This window comes from Eubalaena glacialis, chromosome 13 (genome assembly GCF_028564815.1).
Source record: "Eubalaena glacialis isolate mEubGla1 chromosome 13, mEubGla1.1.hap2.+ XY, whole genome shotgun sequence".
Lineage (NCBI taxonomy): Eukaryota > Metazoa > Chordata > Mammalia > Artiodactyla > Balaenidae > Eubalaena > Eubalaena glacialis.
In genome coordinates, this window is record NC_083728.1 from 71,982,231 (window position 1) to 72,004,542 (window position 22,312).

The 22,312-nt window shown below is 46.3% G+C and overlaps 2 protein-coding genes across 2 annotated transcripts in view; one reads left to right on the forward strand and one right to left on the reverse strand.

Annotated features, from left to right (window-relative positions):
• Positions 1 to 10,164, reverse strand: part of PDILT (protein disulfide isomerase like, testis expressed) — a 31,734-nt gene extending 21,570 nt beyond the window's left edge. The window contains exon 1 of the mRNA XM_061209273.1: positions 9,963 to 10,164. Within this exon, the coding sequence (XP_061065256.1) occupies positions 9,963 to 10,164 (202 nt within the window). The remainder of the gene's footprint in view (positions 1 to 9,962) is intronic.
• Positions 10,165 to 21,503: 11,339 nt separating this feature from the next.
• The window catches only part of LOC133104222 (acyl-coenzyme A synthetase ACSM5, mitochondrial-like), a 38,306-nt gene continuing 37,497 nt past the window's right edge, over positions 21,504 to 22,312 (forward strand). Inside the window, 1 exon segment of the mRNA XM_061209862.1 lies at positions 21,504 to 21,707. Within this exon segment, the coding sequence (XP_061065845.1) occupies positions 21,504 to 21,707 (204 nt within the window).

Consider the following 22,312-nt stretch of genomic DNA (forward strand, 5'->3'; position numbering starts at 1 on the left):
AGAAGGGGGAGAGGGAGAGAGAGGGAGGGAGGGAGGGAGGAAGGAGGGAGGGGGGAGAGAGAGAGACAGGGAGGGAGGGAGGAAGGGGGAGAGAGAGAGAGAAAGAGAGAGAATGCCATCTGGTGGAAATTCCTGGACCTAACAGGCCAAGTTGGGCCCCTCCAGTTGCCCTGTATCTGCATGTAATACGGCAGGGGACTCTCTCGTGGAAAGAAGGCCAGATGTGGGAAGGGTAAGGATGGAGGGAGGTTATGATGATCTCCTACGCACTCAGCCCATACCCTTGGTCTGGGGTGTTGAAGAGACCTGACACTATCACATTGCTGGGCAGTGGGGTGGCATTTGGAGTGAGGAGCCCTTTTCTGGAAAGAGCCTCAGGGGCCTGGCATGTGATCCCAGCAGCAGGAGAGGTCTTCCTGGCCTAAATGGGAGTGGCTAAAAGGCAGTCAGTTTTGCCTCCCTTCCTCCTGAGAGGACTGTGAAACTGCTGGCCCCTCGCTGGTCCCTCACCGACCGGTGTCTGCAGCAGGTGTGCCGAGCCAGGGCAGGGGGTCATTAATTCCCTTTCAAGCAAGAACAGTTTATCTTTTTCAAACTCCCTTGTCCATCTGGAGCATTTGGAAAAAGTGCAAATCACTTCCAATGCTATGGGCAAGCTCCAAGTCCAACAGAGAGGGCTTTTGTAAAGCAAAACCCAGAAGGCTAGGCCTGGGACAGCTGGCACACGCCCTATTGCCAGTCAGCACACCTGCTCCAGTGATGGAACCCGAAAGTGAATGATCGTTTTCATTAAACTCCCAATCAATGGACAGGAAGTGGGAATTTTCGCCTCTCTTGTAGATCGATGCCTTTCCACTGCCTGCTTTGTCACCGTCATTGCCTTCGATACCCCCATCCGTCACCACCAGCAGGTGCTGGCCTGTTGCCAGCCACTCTGGCCTGCAGGCTTCTCCTCTGCCTCCCTCGTGGATTCGGCAGTGCCTGGCTCAGGGCTGCTAATTGACGTAGCATCCAAATCTGAGTTTCTAAGGGTACGAGCCTGGGGCAAGAGAAACACTTGTCTAAACAGTGGAGTTTTTGAGGTTCCACACACAGCCCAGCGCTCTTCAGTGTCCAAAATGGAAGTGAGAGAAAGAGGTTGTGACAGCTGGATGGATGGGACCTAACAGTAACAGTAATGGGATTCATTCACTCATTCATCTGACAAACCTTTTTTAGAATCTTCCATGTGCCAGGAAATGTTTTAGGTATTGGGGACTTAACAACGAACAGATTGATTAAAAAATCACTGCTCTCATTGGAGAAGGCAGAAAATAAACAAAATAAAGAAGCAGACTATATTCTATGTTAGATGCTAAGTGCTATGGAGAAAAAAGAAGCAGAGGTGGAAGTTGGGAGTGTCAGGGGAATGGAGTTTAAGTAGAGAGGCGAAAGGAGGCCTCACTGAGAAGGAACATTTTAATAAAGACTGAAGAAGATAAGGGAGCAAGCTGTGTGCTTGCTCACAGGAGGGAGAGGGTTCCAGACAAAGGAGCCATACATGCAAAGGCCCTGAGGTGGGAGCACGTGCAACATGTTTGAGGGATGACAAGAAATCCATTGGGTCTGGAACAGAGTGAGCTGGGGTGAGGTCAGGTGACACAGGCCGTGTAGACCATTGAATAAACTTTGGCCTTTCCTCCGAGGGTTGTGGAAATGTACTGGAGGGTTTGGAGCAGAGTTAGATGTGATGACTTACTTTTTTACTGGATTGTTCTGAATGTTATATGGAGATTAGACCAAAGAGAAAAAAGGAGACTAGCTAGAGCCACTGTAGTAATCCAGGTGAGAGATAGTAATGGCTTGAACCAGGGGAGCAGTGAGAAATGGTCAGAGCCTAGAGGGATCTTGGAAGAGTTGACAGGATTTACTGATGGATTGGGGGTGGAGTGTAAATGAAAGAAATCGAGGATGACTCTGACATTTTGACCTGAGCAACCAGAAGGATGATGATAGTGATGATGATGGTGATGATGATGGTAGTAATGATAACAACATAACAACATTTATTGAACACTTACTATGCCAAGTGCTTTGCTAAGTGTTACACGCATTATCTTGGTGAATCCTCAGAACAACCCTATGAGTCATCTACTATTACAGGTGAGGAATGTTAGACAAGGAAGCGGAAGCCCAGAGGTTTCACGGTTAGTAAGCATTAGGCTGAGTTCAGCTCCATGGCTGACTGACTCCAAGATCCATGCTCTAACTGACCTTATAGGTAAGCTGGTCTGAAAAATGTTCCTTTTTCCTGGAGGGGTGGGTTTCCCATCTCCCCTGCTCTGAGTGGTTCTCATCAGAGCAGATAGACTCTGGAGAGCCAAATCCACTCTTTATAATTTACAGTCCTATTTACTAATTTCTGTCTTTTTAAAATGTGCCTTTGGGGCTTTGGAGCCTTGAATTCTGAGTGTGTAAAGGTGAAATGGATGCATACACCCCTCAGGTCTTGGTGCCTGTGTCTCATGGGGCATGGAGACAATTCAGCTGTACATCGGAACCTGGGCAAAGCAGTGCCCAGCGGACTGTGGACAGGCAGGGAGCCTTTCGCTGGGAGGCTGAGAGCTCCTACAGGTATAGCCCTCCTCAGGTTCTAACTCCACCTACGGTTCATTTTCTGGCATATAGTGGGTACTCAATGAACATGAATTCCTTAGGCTGTCTCATAAAACAGAGACAGTTATGGTGGCTTACAGCACCGGTGGTCCAGGCAAGGTGTTTTTTAAACATCTCTGCACTTCAGTTTCCTCATCTATAGGATGGGGGTAGTAATAGTTCCCATACCTTAGAATGAGCCTACATAGTAAGACAAGATATGCAAAGCTCTGGCACAGAAGTGCCCAATAAACATTAACTATTATGATGACATGGGGGAAATCCTTGGTCTTGCTCTGACCAGATGCTCTCTGGGGAGGGAGAGTCCTATGGAGATATCAGGATCTTCAGCAGATCTTCTGGTTCTGGGGGAAGGAAGACAATGGTGACCAGCACCAATTCATCCAACACAAGGCTGAGGCCTATTGTGTGGCTCTCTCCTGGGTTTAGGGGTAAACAAATGGGACCCAGGGTCGCATTAGAGTTGGCAGTGGCTCTCTGACTGTCTGCTTGGTGTGTAAATGTGTTAATGGCTAATGGACCTAGATCAATGTTTGCCTGGGTCTTTAGTAGATAACCCCAGTCTCCCTTTTCTGAGCAGCCAATGTGGGTCAGGGGAGGGACTGATGCATGTGGGAGCTGTGAGTGTAGGGACTGGAGATTACCTCCCAGCACAGGGAGCTGGAGTCTGTATTTCTTTAGACTGTGGTTCTCAACAGGGCATATTTGGCCATAGCTGGAGACATTACTTGTTGTCACATCTGGAATGCTACTGGCATCTAGTGGGTAAAGGCAAGGGATGCTACTAAATATCCTACAGTGCAGGGACACCCTCCTCACATCACACACACACACACACACACACACACGCACATACACGCACATACAGCAAAGAATTAGCCAGCCAGGCAGGGTCTTGGTGCTCCGGCCGGGTGTCAAGCCTGAGCCTCCGAGGTGGGAGAGCCGAGTCCAGGACATTAGACCACCAGAGACCTCCCAGCCTCACGTAATATCAATCGGCGAGAGCTCTCCCAGAGATCTCCATCTTAACACTAAGACCCAGCTCCACCCAACGGCCAGCAAACACATGAAAGGATGCTCAACATCACTAATCATTAGAGAAATGCAAATCAAAACCACAATGAGGTATCACCTCACACTGGTCAGAATGGCCATCATCAAAAAATTTACAAACAATAAATGCTAGAGAGGGTGTGGAGAAAAGGGAACCCTCTTGCACTGTTAGTGGGAATGTAAATTGATACAGCCACTATGGAGAACAGTATGGAGGTTCCTTAAAAAACTAAAAATAGAACTACCATACAACCCAGCAATCCCACTACTGGGCATATACCCTGAGAAAACCATAAGTCAAAAAGAGACATGTAGGGCTTCCCTGGTGGCGCAGTGGTTAAGAATCTGCCTGCCAATGCAGGGGACACGGGTTCGAGCCCTGGTCCGGGAAGATCCCACATGGCGCAGAGTAACTAAGCCCGTGCGCCACAACTACTGAGCCTGCGCTCTAGAGGCTGTGAGCCACAACTACTGAGCCCACGTGCCACAACTACTGAAGCCCACGCTCCTAGAGCCTGTGCTCCCCAACAAGAGAAGCCACCGCAATGAGAAGCCCGCACGACGCAACTGGAGAAAAGCCCTCACGCAGTGATGAAGACCCAATGCAGCCAAAAATAAATAAATAAATAAATAAAATTAAAAAAAAAAAAAAAGAGAGACATGTACCACAATGTTCATTGCAGCACTATTTACAATAGCCAGGACCTGGAAGCAACCTAAGTGTCCATCAACAGATGAATGGATAAAGAAGATGTGGCACATATATACAATGGAATATTACTCAGCCATAAAAAGAAACGAAAGTGAGTTATTTGTAGTGAGGTGGATGGACCTAGAGTCTGTCATACTGAGTGAAGTAAGTCAGAAAGAGAAAAACAAATACTGTATGCTAACACATATATATGGAATCTAAAAAAAAATGGTTCTGATGAACCTAGGGGCAGGAAAGGAATAAAGACGCAGATGTAGAGAATGGACTTGAGGACACAGGGAGGGGGAATGGTAAGTTGGGTCGAAGTGAGAGAGTAGCATTGACATATATGCACTACCAAATGTAAAATAGATAGTTAGTGGGAAGCAGCTGCATAGCACAGGGAGATCAGCTCGGTGTTTTGTGACCACCTAGAGGGGTGGGATAGGGAGGGTGGGAGGGAGGTGCAAGAGGCAGGGGATATGGGGATATATGTATACGTATAGCTGATTCACTTTGTTATACAGCAGAAACTAACACAACATTGTAAAGCAATTATACATCAATAAAGATGTTTTAAAAAAGGGGGGGGGGGATTAGCCAGCCAAAATATCAATAGTGCTGAGGATGAGAAACCCCACTTTAGAACAAGTTCGAGATCAAGCATGGAAAAGAATTCTGAGAATAACCCTCTCTCCATTCCATAGGGTGATTTATAGTGTACAGATGTGCTCACAAGTGATAAGGACTTCAGGATGGTCTCCAACCCCTTCTAGTTCCTCAAGGGCCAGCCAACAAATTTCTCTGACCGTTGCAATGACCTACAAGACCCTAAAGACTCTGCTCCTCACCCTTCTGATCTTATTTCCCACTACTTTTCAACAACTCAGCTTAGCCACCCTGCAGATTCCCACCTCAGGGCCTTTGCACTTGCTACTCCCTCTGCCTGAAATGCTCTTCTCAGGTTGCTGCTTTACTGCCTTCAGGTCTTTGTTCAGTTGTCACCTTCTCAGGAAGACCTTCCCTGGCCACCCTGTACACAACCACAGCCCCACCTCCACCCACTCCTTGCACTCCCTAAGAGTTCTGCTTTTTCTCCATAGTAATTTTACCCTTAAGATATGCTACATTTTTTACTTCTTTACCAGTTTATCTTGAGTCTCCCCTCTCTGGGATAAAAGTTCCATAAAGCAAGGATGTCTGTCTGCTTTGTTCACCACTCAGTGCCTAGAATATATCTGGTATGTAATAAGTATTCAATAAATGTTTAATGAATGAATGAATGTCCCAATTATCAGCACAGTTTAAGATGGATTGAGTGTTAGATCTGCTCTGAAATCCAGGCCTCATCACTTACCAGTTGTGTAAACTTTGGGCAAATCATAAACCTTTTTGAGACTTATTTGCCCCATAATGTAAGACAGGGACAATGAGATCAAGCCCTGTGCCTGGAATACAGGTCTCAGTAAATGGTCGTCCCCATCATCACCACTGTTGTCCTCATTAGCATCCTCATTCACCATCTACATCATCATCTAGCCTGCTCCCAGGGCAGAATCTTGCCACCTCTGCTTTAGGGATGAGTACTAATTACTAATTAATGAACCTAGAAACAGCTCTTGTTAAGTCTCATTTTGACCTCTCTCTACTAAACGTAGCCTTCCCTTTTCTACTGTCTCATTCATGGAGAACATTGTGGGCCAAAGGAAAGCTCATTTATTCATTCAGCATCTCCTCAGGCCTGCCATGCTCCAAGCACAATCCGAGATGTTAGCAATCAAGAGATGAATAAGATTTGACCCCTGTGCCCAGTGGAGCTCACAAGTTTAAAAGCATTTTCAATACAGTGTGGCAAATGCTATGAAAAGGAGGGTGCAGAGGGCTGAGTGAGCGTGGGAGGGCCTAGGTGGGAGTGAGGTGGACACAGCTTCTTGACAGGGCAATTCCATGAACTTAAACCTCACAATCCAGGTGAAGAAGTTCAGGAAGGACACTACAGGTGGAGGGAACTGCAAGTGTAAAGGCCAGGAGGCCGATGCCAGTGTGACCTACCTGGTGGCCACACTCAGAGTGTAGAGCACAGAGTTCAAGTGGAGTGGAGAAGGAGGCCTGGTTAGATCAAGCAGAGGACATTTTAGCCGTGTTAAGGAGTTTGGGGACTTAGAGAATCTTTGGGGGTTTTTAATCAGGGAGTGACCCAATCAGATTTGCATTTTAGAAAAAAAAATTTCTCTGGGTACACTGTAGAGACAGCACTGGAGGGGGAAGGGAGACCATCTAGAAGATGCTGCAGTGGTTCGTGGCAGGGAATGGTGAGGCCAGAACTAAGGCCGTGGCAGGGGGATGGGAAGAAATGGTGATTGCAGAGGGCTTCCGGAAGTGGTTTCAACAGGATTTGGTGATGATTAGAGATGAGAGTAGAAAGGAGTTAAGAATGATCTTGGATTTCTGACTTTGACATTAAGTGGATAACAGTGCTGTCAGTCAAGATAGGACGTGAGAAGAAGCTTGTCGTTGGAGCAAATCAAAGATGCTGAGGTCTATTTTGGACACACGTGGCATTGAGATGTGCGAGGGATATCCAAGAGCAAAGATCGCCCTGAGTGTTGGCTCTTGAGCCTGGGGTCCTTGGAGAGATGAGAAAGTGGGCAGCAGCTAAGGATTTGAGAGTTACCAGAGCAGTATTTCCCTGGAGACAATATTGGAAAGACCTATTTGTAAAAAGCCATTTACTCCTGGAAAAAAAGCTTTTATAATGCTTGCCCCAAGTGATTCGTTTTTCCAAAGGTCACTTTAAAGGGTCTGCCAGCTTTTGAGAATTCATTTTGATTTAAACTGTGTATTTGAAGGCATCAAATATTCAAATGAAATGAGTTTGAGTGTCTTTTAGATAGCATCTCTGCTGGTGTTCACCGCTTTGAAATACCTGCTGGTGGGAAGGCTTTAAATTTAAAGTATTCAAATTGGTTGTTATCAAGTGCAATTAAAGTATATAAAATGGATTAGCTTCCTTTGTAGCCTCAGGTTCGATGTCAATCCAATCCCTAAGTTACAAGACAACAGTTAACGCCCCAAAGAGCGATGAACTTGCCCTGCTGCCCCAATTAAAACAGAGTCGTCAGGACTTCCCTGGTGGCACAGTGGTTAAGAATCCGCCTGCCAATGCAGCGGACATGGGTTCGATCCCTGGTCCGGGAAGATCCCACATGCCACGGAACAACTAAGCCCACGTGCCACAGCTACTGAGCCTGCGCTCTAGAGCCCGCGAGCCACAACTACTGAACCTCCTCACCTAGAGCCCTGCTCCGCAACAAGAGAAGCCCGCGCCCCACAATGAAGAGTAACCCCCGCTCACCGCAACTAGAGAAAGCCCACATGCAGCAATGAAGACTCAACACAGCCCAAAATAAAAACAAATAAATAAATTTATTAAAAATAAACAGAGTAGTCATGGGCAGAGTCTTGCATTCTCACACAGACAGGATAGGTTATCCAGGCTTGGCGACCTGCTGTGCCATTCTGGAAGGGTCAATGAGTGTTGCGATGTGTGTTGTGTCATGCAAAGTATGTGGCTCTAAATCCTTCAATGTCTCCACTGAGGGTCTAGGATGCAGGGATTAAGTCTGCAGCAAAAAAGAGAAGATGGCTTAGATGTCTGACCTGTGCAAACCATTAACTCATAATCCACAGCAGGTAGAGCAGCTGCAGTGTTCTCAATTCTTCTGAGAAAGGAACCATAAAACAAATGTTCAAGTAGTGGCCCAAGTCTTGGTGTGGCTGAGGGATGCAGGGAACCAGCTGGAGGAGTAGTTCAGCAAAGTGGAAATCATGTCCTGCTCACAGGCTCATGTAAAGAAAATGGCCCACACTGGATCTCTCCTAGGTCTTGCTCCACGGGCTTGAGGTAAAATTAGGCGTGCATCCTGACACTTTGAAGGAAACAAACCATTAACAGCTGAACTGGATGGAAGTCAGAGGCTTGGAGCTATTTTGATGGAACTTTACACAACAGCCATGCTCCACATTGGATGGAGGCAAAATGACCCAATTAGATTTTCCCTTCTGCGAACTATCAAGGTTAAGGGCACAAAAAGAATGTTTTTGTTCCATGTTGCTATGAAGTAGCTGCACAAGGAAGCATTGGGGTCCATGGTAACTGAGCTGCTGATACTGTCACTTACCCGACTCCCCCACTGAAGGGGCATCACTCAGAGAGAATGTATCAAATGAGAAGAGACAAAAATTGAGGAAGGAGCTGGGAGGCCTGAATTTCAGGCAGGGAACACAAACTCAAATACTAGAGGGGTGAGGCAGGGGTGTGACTGTGTGGGATGGGCTGGATAGGGATGTGGTAAACTGACAAGTATGTTTTCTGATCAAAATGGGAAATCGTTATTGAACTCCAGCCAACTGTCACATTGCAGGAATGTAAGCCAGGGCTTCCAGAACTTTTGTTTTTTCAAGAGCAGATGTAAATTCAATTTCAATTGTGAAATGTCCCAAAATAGAGAGACAAATAGTGGCACCACACTGGGTCATTGTGAGGATTATATGACATTTACTGGGCTATAAGGACAGTGCCTGGCCCACAGTAAGTGCTCACTATGAGACTGTTATGAAAATACCTTCTACTCTGTCCCAAGGCACAGACAGGTCTGTGCCAATGTCTCAGGAAAAAGAAGTCTGTTCTCTCCATCAAAATGTGGGCTGATGTAAAGCCTAAAGAATAAACGTGGGCATGCAAAATTCAGACAGTAAAGGTGATGATCTAAAAATCTTTCTCAAGAGCGTGCCCAGCAACTTAACATGCGATCTTATTTAGTCTTCACAATAATCCAGTGTGGCCCTTATGTTCATGCCCATTTTACAGAGGAGAAAACTGAGGTTCAGAATGGTAGAGACACCTGAGGGTAAATCCTGGCTTCTTGCCTTCAGTGGGACAGAGGAGCCAGATACAAATCAAGACAAGAGTGGCAACATAGTATCTTGCAAATTGCTTAATTTCCCTGGACCTCAGTATTCTCATCTGTAAATTGAGGATGATGTTATATATATTACTTTTTAAATTATTATTAAAATGTGTTCTCATGTGTTTAGCAATATTTAAAACTCCTCTGGGGACTTCCCTGATGGCGCAGTGGTTAAGAATCCGCCTGCCAGTGCAGGGGACACGGGTTCGAGCCCTGGTCCGGGAAGATCCCACCTGCCATGGAGCAACTAAGCCCGTGCGCCACAACTACTGAGCCTGCGCTCTAGAGCCCCCGAGCCACAACTACTGAGCCCGTGTGCCACAATGACTGAAACCCACGCGCCTAGAGCCCGTGCTCCGCAACAAGAGAAGCCACCACAATGAGAAGCCCGCGCACCACAACGAAGAGTAGCCCCAGCTCGCCGCAACTAGTTAAAGTCCGCGCACAGCAACGAAGACCTAGTCCAGCCAAAAATAAAATAAATAAATAAATTTATTATAAAATAAATAAAGAAAACTCCTCTCGCTGCCAGGAGAAAGGGGGCAGGTCTCAGCCCACCCATCACCCACTGCCCGGGAGTGAGGGACACTCACGGAAGAGCACCATCAGGAAGCGGGTCTCATTCAGCATCTGGGTCAGGCCGGCAGGTGTTAGCACCATCAAGTTTTTCTCCACCAGGATGTGCAAGGGCTGGGACATGTTGATGCTGGCTTCCTTGCCGTCCATCTCTGGTGAGCCCTGGACAGTGCCGACACAAGAGGCCACCAGCAGCAGAGACATCCAGAGCAGCTCCATTGCTGTCCTGCAGGGGCAGGAGGAGGAACAAGAATCCTTATCAACACAGGTGGTGGGGCCCCATGTCATCACTCCCTCCCCATCTCCTTCCCTGCCAGGTCCGTCCTGATGTGGAGGACATGGCCTGAGCATGTCCCACTGCCCCCCTAGCAGTGCCCACAGCTCAGCAAAGCAAGCTGGCAAAGGAGAGGCAAAGCGTTAGGTTAACCTCAGGGCCCATGGAAACGGTGCAGGGTTAGTTCAGAGGAGCACGGTCCCACTTGGAGCAGCAGAAAGCCAAATCACATGCCAGCCACTCAAGCCCACTGGCTCCCCAGACACTAGGTGAGAATTTTTCGGATATGAAACCCAGTCCAGAATCCCAGGGTGAGCCTCTGGGTCTCAGAGATGACTGGTCCAATCCCTATCACAGCCTCTGCTTCATGCTCCTCCAGCTCCTGCTTGAATACCTCTTTTGATGGGAAGCTGACTACTTGACGGTGTACCCCATTTGATTTTTGAGCAATTTTTCTCACGTGTAAATATTTCTTTTAAAAGTAATCACCACAATACACACTTGTAAAACTTCCAAGCAATACAATAAAAAAATGTTAAGTAGAAAATAAAAATTTCTCCCATAACTTCACCCCTGAGAAAGTGACTCTTAACAGTTTGGAATGATGTTGAAAATGCCCATATGAATGTGTATTTGAATGTACATATGTAAACATAAATGGAATTAGATATGTATACTGTTCATTGTTCTGATTAGCTTACTCAATGAGATGAAATATACCCCAGATACCTTCTGATAAGAGTACATATTAGATCTATAACATGATTTCCTTTCCTCTTTTTTTCTCATTCTTTTCTTTTTTATTTTTATTTATTTATCTTTTTTTACAATTCTTATCTGTTAGAATGGTTTGGGTCAGCAGCTGCCTCTCTGTAAGTTCCACTCTCTCTGATAACATATGTTTTCCCTAATAATTTAAAGCATAGGATCACTGTCACAGATCTTTGCATGTTCTCCACAAGTATAGAGCCATTTTCCTGTGTAGCATAGAGACCACCCAAGTGTTTTAAATAAGAAGACATATAGCAAGTTCAGATTAAACATATAAGGACCTGAATTCCTTCGTTGAGTGCTATATTCCTAGCACCTGGCATTTATGATAGGAAAATGAACATGAATGAATAGATACTTGATATTTACCTGGGAAATATGTTTGGCACACTATCCGAGGATTTTTTAAAAGTAGATCTTCTAAGGTAATTTTTTGGTCTAATATATAAAGAATTGTGACCAATTCTCAAGTGCTAAATTTTATAAATACCTGTAGCTAAACATACTTGTCATGTACCAGGTGCTGTTTTAATGCATTCCATGTCATCACCTCTCTTATGACAACTCTATAAGGTAAGTATAGTAATATTATAATCCCCATTTATTGAGTATAAAATGAGGCACATAGAGGTTAAGTGATTTGCCCAAGGCCACACAGCTAATAAGTGACAGAGTCAGGATTTTAAACAAGGCAATCTAGCTACAGAATCCATGCCCTTAACCACAATAATGTACTGCCTCTCTAGTGTCCCCCTGCAAAACTATTGTAGTGAACAGTGTTTTGAGACACTAACTGAGGCTTCCGCCCAACCACCACTCCTGGTATCCACCATTCAATCACATCCTGTCTCAGAGGGGAGGACTGAGGCTGGCAACAGAGAACAGAATCGGATTTTTGGTTTAGGGTTGCAGAACAGGTCTTTGAAACTCAGCAGGGACAAGGCACTTGCAAGCCAGAGCTCCAATTGCAAGACCTGGGCTTTTCAGAAAGAAAAGGGTTTTTGACGACTCAAAGGTTTATGCTATAAACTCTAGGTTTGGAAGAACATGTTGACAGAAGGAACAGTTACCTTCCCCAGAGGAGATAAAAGTGTGCCTTCCTAACAGGAGGGAGGAGAATGGGGAGGAGTGGCAAGAGCTTTGATGCTTCTGGGGTTCTGAGAAAGGGGTCCTACCTTCTGTCCCTTCTCTGTGCTGAAACCCCAGCCCTGTCTCTTTTTGCGCACCACTGCAGACCCAGTCCCCAGTCCCATGCCTGCCCACAGTAATAAATCAATCACTACGTATTAAGCTAGTATTTGGGCTTTACACTCATCATCTCATTAACCCTCACAGCACGTCTATGAGGTAGGTACAATTATGATGCCCACCTTACAAGGGGGACACCCATCCAGGAAGAAGGAGCGAGACTTGAGCTCAGGTATATCTGAGCCCCGTGCCTATGGGTCTAAACCAGGGGTCGCAAACTATGGCCTGCTGCCTCTTCTTATAAATACAGTGTTAGAGGATCACAGCCACGCCCGTTCCGTCACTATCGTCTATGGCTGCATTTACCACAACTGCTGGGTGAAGTAGTTGCAACAGAGACCCTACGTGGCCAGCAAAGCCAAAAATATTTATTATCTGGCCCTCTGCAGGAAAAGTTTGCTACCCTCAGGTCTAAATCACCATACCACACTGCCCTCATGCCCATACCTCATATTCTGGACTTTGGAAGTGGTCACAGATATTCAGATTTGCAAAGCCCACTATCAGAGCACAGCCCCTCCCTCTGCAGAATGGGTGAGTGGTCCTGTATCCCAGAGTAGCTGTGAGGATTCATAAAGAACTTGTGCTTGATTAGTACTTCTTAAACCTGGATTCACATTAAAATTCTCTGGGGAGATTTTAAGGCAATACTGATGCTCCTCTCCCCCTAGACCATTAATTCAAAATTAAAGAAGACATGCAGATGGCCAAGAGGCACATGAAAAGATGCTCAACATCACTAATTATTAGAGAAATGCAAATCAAAACTACAGTGAGGTATCACACCGGTCAGAATGGCCATTATCAAAAAATCCAGCAACAATAAATGCTGGAGAGGGTGTGGTGAAAAGGGAACCCTCCTGCACTGTTGGTGGGAATGTAAATTGATACAGCCACTATGGAGAACAGTATGGAGGTTCCTTAAAAAACTAAAATTAGAACTACCATACGACCCAGCAATCCCACTACTGGGCATATACCCTGAGAAAACCATAATTCAGAAAGAGTCATGTACCACAATGTTCATTGCAGCTCTATTTACAATAGCCAGGACATGGAAGCAACCTGGATGCCCATCGACAGATGAATGGAGAGGATGTGGCACATGTACCCAATGACTATTACTCAGCCATAAAAAGAAACAAAATTGAGTTATTTGTAGTGAGGTGGATGGACCTAGAGTCTGTCATACAGAGTGTAGTAAGTCAGAAAGAGAAAAAATACCGTATGCTAACGCATATATATGGAATCTTAAAAAAAAAAAATGGTTCTGATGAACCTAGTGGCAGGGCAGGAATAAAGACGTAGACATAGAGAATGGACTTAAAGACACGTGGTGGGAGGGGGAAGCTGGGGCAAAGTGCGAGTAGCATCGACATATATACACTACCAAATGTAAAATAGATAGCTAGTGGGAAGCAGCACATAGCACAGGGAGATCAGCTCCGTGCTTTGCAATGACCTGGAAGGGTGGGATAGGGAGGGTGGGAGGGAGACGCAAGAGGGAGGGGATATGGGGATATATGTGTGCATATGGCTGATTCACTTTGTTGTACAACAGAAACTAACGCAGTATTGTGAAGCAATTATACTCTAATAAAGACCTATTTTTAAAAAATTGCTCAAGGTGGGGGTCTAGATATCTGTATGTTTTAAAAGCTCTCCAGATGATTCTTTTTTTTAACTTTCTCTTTGGAAAATTTTGAACATAAACAAAAATAGAATGGTATGGTATAACATACCCCCAAGGTAACTCATCACTCAACCTCTGTTATTGTCATCACCAATCTTATTTCTTTTATACTCCCATCGACTCCCTGCCCTGGATTATTTTTGAAGCCAGTCCCAGGCATCATATTATTTCATCCATAAATATTTCATTATGAGTCTCTAAAAGATGAAGATTTTATAATAAAACATAACCACAGCACCATTATCACACTTAACAAAATTAACTATAATTTCCCATATCATCAAATATCCAGACAGTAAACTACTCTGATTATTTCATAAGTTTTAAGTTTGTTTAAATCAGAATCCAGTTGAGATCCATGTATTGTCATTGATTGTCATGTCTCTTAAGCCTTCCAGGTAATTCTGTCCTGCAGCCTGTAGGCTGAGAACCACACGGTCAGATAAAATCAATACAGAGAGAGTTGAGATAAGGATGAAGTCAGTGTGGAGAGCCTGGTATTCTGGAAAGACGAGTGGTGCATATGATTCACATCTGCATTTCAGCCAAAGCGCTCACTACTGCTGAGTCCCACGGCCCACCAGGTAACATGACACTTGTTAGCCCTGGGTAAGTCTGGTACAGTGTGATGACTATTAGATGGAACTTTTGTTTCCAGTATTAATTCACCTTTGTTGACTTGGGATAAAACGCACAGCATAAGAGCTGTGAGCTGAGCTTATTCAGTGTCTTGTTGAGGACTACAGCCTAGGGAGACAGCCTCTCAGATGGCTCTGAGAAACTGCTCAGAAGATGTAAGGAGGGAGGTCAGTATATACGTAATTTTGGTGAAGGAGTACATGCAATCAAACCCACATCTCAGCAAGGAACCAAAGCCCTAGTTATTGGTTTTAGTGCTTTTCTAAGTATGGGAAGATGCAAGAAATTGTGTTCATAAAAATTTCTCCTGAAAATATCTAACTATCTGAAGGTCTGTTCTGCCAGTTTTCCCCGAGCACAGAGTGCCTCACTCCTCATCTTTGCCCTGAGCTCCTTTCAGGGTGCGTTTAAGGTCAGCCACTGCAGTGACTAATGACGTATTTCTTGTGGAACTGGGTGGCGAGCACCATTCTCTAGTTGGCACCTGTTCACTTATTTGTTCATTGAATCATTTACTTGCAAAAGAAAGTGTCATCTAAAAGTTCTTTGCCTAGATGGAGACATCAAAGTACTAGAGAGTTAATTTTATTTTACAGAAAATCACTAGAATAACCGCTTCTCAGTTATGTAAACATAAGGCAGTGAGGGCCACCCAGAACCTTCCTGCAACTGACTATCGGCGACCCCTTCCAAACCCCTTGGCACATAGAATCTCTTGTTTGGCAGGGGCGGGAGGGATTTGCAAAAGCGCCAATAGGTCTTTTGGAAAGAAACCTCAAGACTTGAGGTTGTTAGACCCTCTCTGAGAGATCTGGATAACACTTGTCAGAGGGAAGGGATGCCTGGGCCTATGGTCTCACCTCCCCGCCAGGACTTGGGAGACCTGTGCTGCCGTGCCCTCCCCCCAACCCAGCGGGTGACCCAGCATCTGAGAGCAGCCGAGGCAGTGGAGGCTGCCCTACCACGCTCTCTCCCCTCACAGGTCTTTGACACAGGATTCCCAGGGACTCCTGATCAATTCCTGGGGAGGGAGAAGTGGGAGACCCCCGAGAGGGAGGAGCCAGGTTTCCTGCTGGCTGGAAACGCTCTCAGAGCCCCAGGTCTCACGGGGTGGAGCTCGAGCCCCTTGAGCTGTGCGGAAAGCCCTCCACCATCTGACTTTGCCCACTTCAGTCTTCCCAACTGCTGATCATTCATTCATCCACTCAATCACTCATTCATTTGTTTGTTCATTCATCAAATATTTTTTAAGGTCTCCATGTGTGCTAAGTACCATTCTAGGTACAGAAGTGAACAAAATAGACAATAGTTCTTGCATTCATGGAACTTATATTCTAGAAGAGGGAACAAGTGAATGAGATAGAAAGAATACCGAGTATGTCACATGCTGGTAAGTGCTAAGGAGAAAAAGTAAATCAGAGAAGATTTGAAAGGGATAAGGTGAGGGGGGTATTGACATTTTAAATAGGGTCACATAGAAAGCTTCACTCAGAAGCTGACATTTTACTGAAGGAAGCAAAGAAGTGAGCTATTTGCATTGCTGGGAGCAGGTTGTAGATGGGGGGTGGCAGGGGAGTAGTCTCTCTGTCTCTGTCTCTCTCTCTCCCTCTTGGACTCTCTCCTGAAACTGACTGTGGCCACAGCTCCGTCCTACCTCATCCCAGGGCTCCCGTCAAACTCTGGACCACATTCTGGCTCAACCCCTGGCACTGTTCCCTCAGCCCCACCTGGGCCCCTCTGTTCTCTGGGCCTGTGGACCTCAGTCCTCCCTGTACCTGCCCTTCTGGCCGGGCATCCCTTGCTGCCCCTCTGTGTCTCCTCAGGCACCATTTGCCCCAGTCCCACAGATTCCAGCATCCTCTCCCCACCACCTACTCCAGGGGAGCGCTGTGATGGGAAACTTTTATTAATAAGACTGAGAAGAAGAAGAGCTAACACGGAGGGGCTTCCTACCTGCCAGCCAGTACGCTGACCACTGAGTGTGTGCTGTCTCCACCAGCGTTCCATAGAGAGGGCCCCTGTCCCAGCACCGCGGCCTCCTTTCTGATTCCTCAGCTTATTCCCTTTGCTTCCCCAATCCAGCCCCCACACAGCAGTTAGCAATTTTCTTTTTAAACATAATGTAGATCGCATTGCTGTCTTACTAAAAGGTCCGTGGCTTGTCGTCTCAGACAACCCAACCCTGCGTCTGTTCTCTCAGGCCCCTCTGGCCAGCTCTGGCCTCCATAGCCCTTTTCCCCTCTGACGCTGGCACTCCATTCTCTCCCCCCAATCACAGGGCACCAGGCATGCTGGTCTCCTTTCCTCTCCTCAAGCACATCCTGCCTCAGGGCCTTTGCCTCTGCCTGGAACCCCCTTACCCTGATCTTCATTCAGCCTTTTCTGAAGTGTCCCGGTACAAACACCAGCAACTCAGAGGGGTCTCTCCAGGCCACTCTGTCTCCCCCGCCTCAGCTTTGAGCACTCTCAGTCACATTACCCCTGCTTGCTTCAAATTTTGTATTATTATTTCTGAGTGCATCTTGTTTATATCTCTAACTTTTTAATATAAGGGCCTTTGTTCACGGCTGTTTCCCCTCCTCCTAGAATGGTGCCCGGCCCAGATTTGGAGCTCAATGTATGTCAAATTAATGAATGAACAAATAACCTAATTTAATTGTCACACAAACCCCATGGTCTGTTTCAGTGGTTCTCAACCATGATTGTGCATTTCAGTCTCCCGGGGCACTTAAAAAGAGCTTGAACTCAAAACACATTGGATTCAATTTCATTGATCTGGGGTCGGGTGAGTCTGGGCATCTTTTTTTTTTTTTTTTTTAAGCCCCCTTGGTGATCGGAATGTGTAGCCATTTATGCTGAAATTCACACTTAAATGTATAACCTTCTTGGCAGAAGGAAGGCTACCAGGGAAGGGCCCTTCAGTCAGAATTGCCATTTTTACTCAAGCTCATACCTGCAGGAAGCCTGGTTTTTCTCAGGCCCACTGGGGCCAAGCCAGGGCCGGGGCAGCACACTCTGTGGCCCTTGAGGGGGGAAGTTCGCGCCTGAAGAGCAGGCTCCCGGCTTCCCTTTGTGACCAGAGCAGGACCCGAAGGCCGCTGGGTGGAAATCCAGAGGCAGAAGTGGAGTCCCTTCCTGGACACCCTGAGGCCAGAGCATCCTCAGCAGCAACGTTCTGAGTTCTGGGGTTCCAGCCCTGGAGAAGAATAGGCCATTGTTGAGTAAGAGGGGGCCTTACCCTGCCCATGCTGAGTGGGGGGAGGAGGGCTGGAGGTCACAAGAAGGGCCAGAAACAAAACACACTATGGGGTACTGGGTGTGGCATCAAAGGTGCCTATAGATTGGAATTTGGATGCCAGCTCTGTTCCTAAGCAGCTGTGTGGTCTCAGGCATGTCACTTATGCTTTCTAAGGCTCAGTTTCCTCACCAGTAAAATGGCATACAACACCTAGGAGGATTGTTAGACGAGATGATACATACAAAGTGAGCAGCATAGTACCTGTAAGGCAGGAAGCCCTGTCCCAGTAATCACTTACACCACGTACACATGTATCAAACCAGCACAACGTACGCCTTAAGTATATACAATTTCATTTGTCAGTCGTCACTCAGTAAAGCTGGAAAAAATAAAAACATATTTTAAAATATACTGAGGGCTTCCCTGGTGGCACAGTGGTTAAGAATCCACCTGCCAACGCAGGGGACACGGGTTCGAGCCCTGGTCCAGGAAGATTCCACATGCCACGGAGCAACTAAGCCCGTGCGCCACAACTACTGAGCCTGCGCTCTAGAGCCCGCGAGCCACAACTACTGAAGCCCGCACGCCTAGGGCCCATGCTCCGCAACAAGAGAAGCCACCGCAATGAGAAGCCCACGCACCACGAGGAAGAGTAGCCCCCGCTCGCCGCAACTAGAGAAAGCCACGCGAAGACCCCACGCAGCCAAAAATAAATAAATAAAATAAATTTATAAAAAATAAAATAAAATATACTGACTGTTAGAAAGTGATAAATCCTGGGGAGGAAGATCAAGCAGAGAATGGCAGGCAGGAAGTGTCAGATGGGAGAGGGTTCCACTTTCGATGAGGCAGTTGGTTGAAGGTCCATGAGCTGAGCCCTGTGGGTGGCAAGGCAGTGAGCCATGTGGATGGAGCGTCCTGGCAGAGGAGCCCGCAAGAAGGCCTGAATCAGTGCTGGCTGGAGCTGACCTGCAGGGCCACCTGAGAGCCTCTTAATATTCAGAAACTTTGCAGGCCGGTTGTTAAACTTTGATAAATTGAAACTGGTGGGAATCAAAACTGGCCATGGTGGGAATTTTTAACCATAGATACTGGCAAACACTACAAGTCACTTGTGCAGTTTTTGTTCTCAGAGAACCACTTTACCAACAACCCCACCCCAAGCCAGGACTTCAAAGCCACAGGGAGACCACTGTGGCTGCAGCCCAGCGAGCCAGGTGAGAGCGGTTTTCAAGACTTTGCCTTTGAGCCACACAAGGAGCCAGAGGAGACTTTGTTCTTGTTAGTAGCTTTATTTAAGTATAATTTACATACCAAAAAATTCACTCATTTCAAGTGTACAATTACTTGTATTACTATTAATTTCTTTTAGTAAGTTTACAGAGTTGTGCAGCTCTGACCACACTCCAAATTTAGAACATTTCCAACAGAGATCCCTTGTGCCCATTTGCTACAGGCAACTGCTAATCTACTTCCTGTCTCTAGAGGGTTTTGCACAGAAAAGGGACGTGATCTGATTTATATTATTGTCACTGTTGTCTCCTTTCTGCTAAAATATAATAAAGTTCCTGTTCTCTTTTTGGATTAGATGGTGACCTGAATTTTCAGGGAAAATATCCCCTAGGTCCAGACACCCAGCAGGCGCTGGGGCTGGAGTACCATCTCCCAGCTGTGAGAAAAGGTGGCGGGGCCGTACCCGCTGGCTCAAGAGTGCTGACCAGCTGAAGCCACATGTCCCCTGCTGGCTTCGGGCTCTGCCTTCTCTTGGCTGCGTTTGGGGCCAAAGTTCCCGAGGGAGGCTGAATCAGCAAATTGCCTTTACCGGCGTTCCCAGGAGCCCGAATGTTTACAGGCATTAAGGCCTGCATTCAGCTGAAGCAAAACCTAGAAGTCTTCTCACTTCCTGGGTTCAAGAACAAGGCACTGTGGAGAGAAATCCTTCAGCAGGGGGTGTCAGCTGCCCCTGAGGCCTTTGCTGATTAAGCCTAAAGTGGGCAGGGCCTGAAATGGCGTTGTGCACTTGGGAAGGAGGCCTGGGATTCTAATTATCTGCTGTCAAGGGGCCCCCGGAATCCAGGAGTGAAAGGCAGAGGAAAGGGCTTGGGGCAGAGTTCAGGAGAGGTGAGGAGTTGGGGAGGGAGGTGAGGGTAAGGGAGTCCTGCCCCACACGCCAACCCCCGTTGCAGGGCTGGTGGCCACAGCAGAAGCTGGGGTCTAGCTTTCTGTGAGGTGAGACCTGGAAGTCACTTTTCCCCTCCAAGCCTCACTTTCTTTATCTATAAAATAGAGAATATAGCACATCAGACAGTTGTTATGAGGATTTAAGGAAATATAAAGCACTTTTCAAATGCTTAATACACAGTAAGCCTTCAGTAGATGACAGTTATTATTGCTTTTCCTGTTATCATGACACATTATTATTGTTGGTTATTATCTTAGCCCGTTTGGGCTGCTATAACAAAAATACCGTATACTGGGTGGTTTAAACAACATTTGTTTCTCACAGTTCTAGAGGCTGGGAAGTGCAAGACCAAGGCACCATGGGCAGATTGGTGGCTGGTGAGGGCGTGCTTCCTGGTTCATAGCTGTATCCTCAGCAAGCAGAAGCAAAAAGGGAGCTCTCTGGGGTCTCTTTTATAAGGACTCCACCCTCATGACCTAATCACCCACCAGCAGCCCAACCTCCTCACACTATTGCATTGGGGGTTAGGATTTAACATATGAATTTTGGGGGAACACAAACATTTAGTTTATGGCAGTTATTATTCCCATATTCTATTATTATTATTACCAAGAGGAACTTGCCAGAAAGAAACTGGGGATACAGTCCCGAGGCCACTGCTTCACTTCTCAAACTTTAATGTGCTCTACTCACCTGGGGTTCCTGTTAAAATGCAGATTCTAATTCCATAGGTCGAGGGTGAGGTCTAAGGCTCTGCCTTTGTAACCTGCTCCCAGGTGATGCTGATGTCCTTGGTCCATAGGCCACACTCCGAATAGCCAGGCACTAAAACTTCTCTGTCCAATACAGTAGCCACTAGCCACGTGTAGCTCTTGAGCATTTGAATGTGGCTGGTCTAAACTGAAGTGTGCCTGTAAGTGTGAAATGCACATTGGATTTCAAAGAATTAAGAACAACAACAACCAAAAATGTAAAATCTCTCTCTAATAATTTCTGATATTGATTACATGTTGAAATTATAGGATATAGCTAGTTAAATAAAATGTATTATAGTGAATTTCACCTGTTTCTTTTTACTTTTTTGAATGAAACTACTAGAGAATTGTGTATTACACGAGTGTGTGTGGTTCACATCACATTTCTATCGGAGAGTGCTGCCCTGGAGTTTTCTTTCACATTGTCAGGCCAGTTCAGGATTTGCCAAAGGCTTTTTGAGGGATTCGCTTTGAAGGACTGAGGCTTGGGAAGCAGGCTTTGAGTTCCTGAGCTCAGATCCACAGAGATCCACGGACAGTGAGAGGTGGAAGGGCTAGATCTCATGTCCAGGGAGGAGAAATGATCAAAATCACACCATGGAACTCAGACTAAAGCCCAAGACTCTGCTCTACAAGCCGATATGTGCCGTGCTCACCCTAGGGCTGACCACAAGCTTCTCTCCAACCTCAGAGTCTCCCTGAAGCCCAGAATTCATGACGATGCTCCCTCTCCTCTTTGGTGACAGGCAGGAGGCAACATGAGGCTATGGCTAAGAGGACTGGTCCTCCAGGCTCTGAGAAATGCCTGGGGTATCTGTGCGTCTCATGGGCAGCTGCCGCCTCTATCTGTCCCTCAGAAGATTGTGGCCACCTGGGAAGTCATCAGCCTGGGCAGGCAGCCAGTGCCTGAGTACTTCAACTTTGCCCATGACGTGCTGGACGTGTGGAGTCAGCTGGAGAGGGTGAAGCTCACTGTGTCCCAGGGTCCATCTTGAGCATCAGATTCCATCCGCCCTTGGGCACCCCAGTGAGACTCAGGGCTACAAGACATGCGGACATTTTGACTTGGGAGTTTCTCAAGTCCTAAAATATAAACTGTTAGCATTTAACCTTAGAAAAACAATTACGACCAAGTCTTTGAGCCTTAGACACCCTTGCCCAATCCCTAGTGTGTCTCACATTCCTGAGCCCAAATCACACAGGGAGAGAGTTACGCCCCTTTTGATTCCCTTCTGATCATTCTGAGCAAGTGAAGGAGAAAGTTTTGTATTACTACTAGTCTGTTTTTAGTATCTTCCTCACGTCGTGCACATCCCTTTTAAATAAGGAGAGAGCTTGGCTCAGACTCAATCAAAGCTTTTCACAGATCACAGCGGATACATAGAATTGAATTCAGATGATCTCTATTTCTTTGGGTGTCTCTGTGCATTTGCTTCCTTCTTCATTTTCCCTTCCTTATGTGTCTGTTGTGCCTCTCTCTGAGTTCTATGTTAAAGGTACTTTTTATTTGTAGTAGGAGAATGTAAACTTTATCTCAAAGAAATTTATTTATGTTAACTTTAAGAAG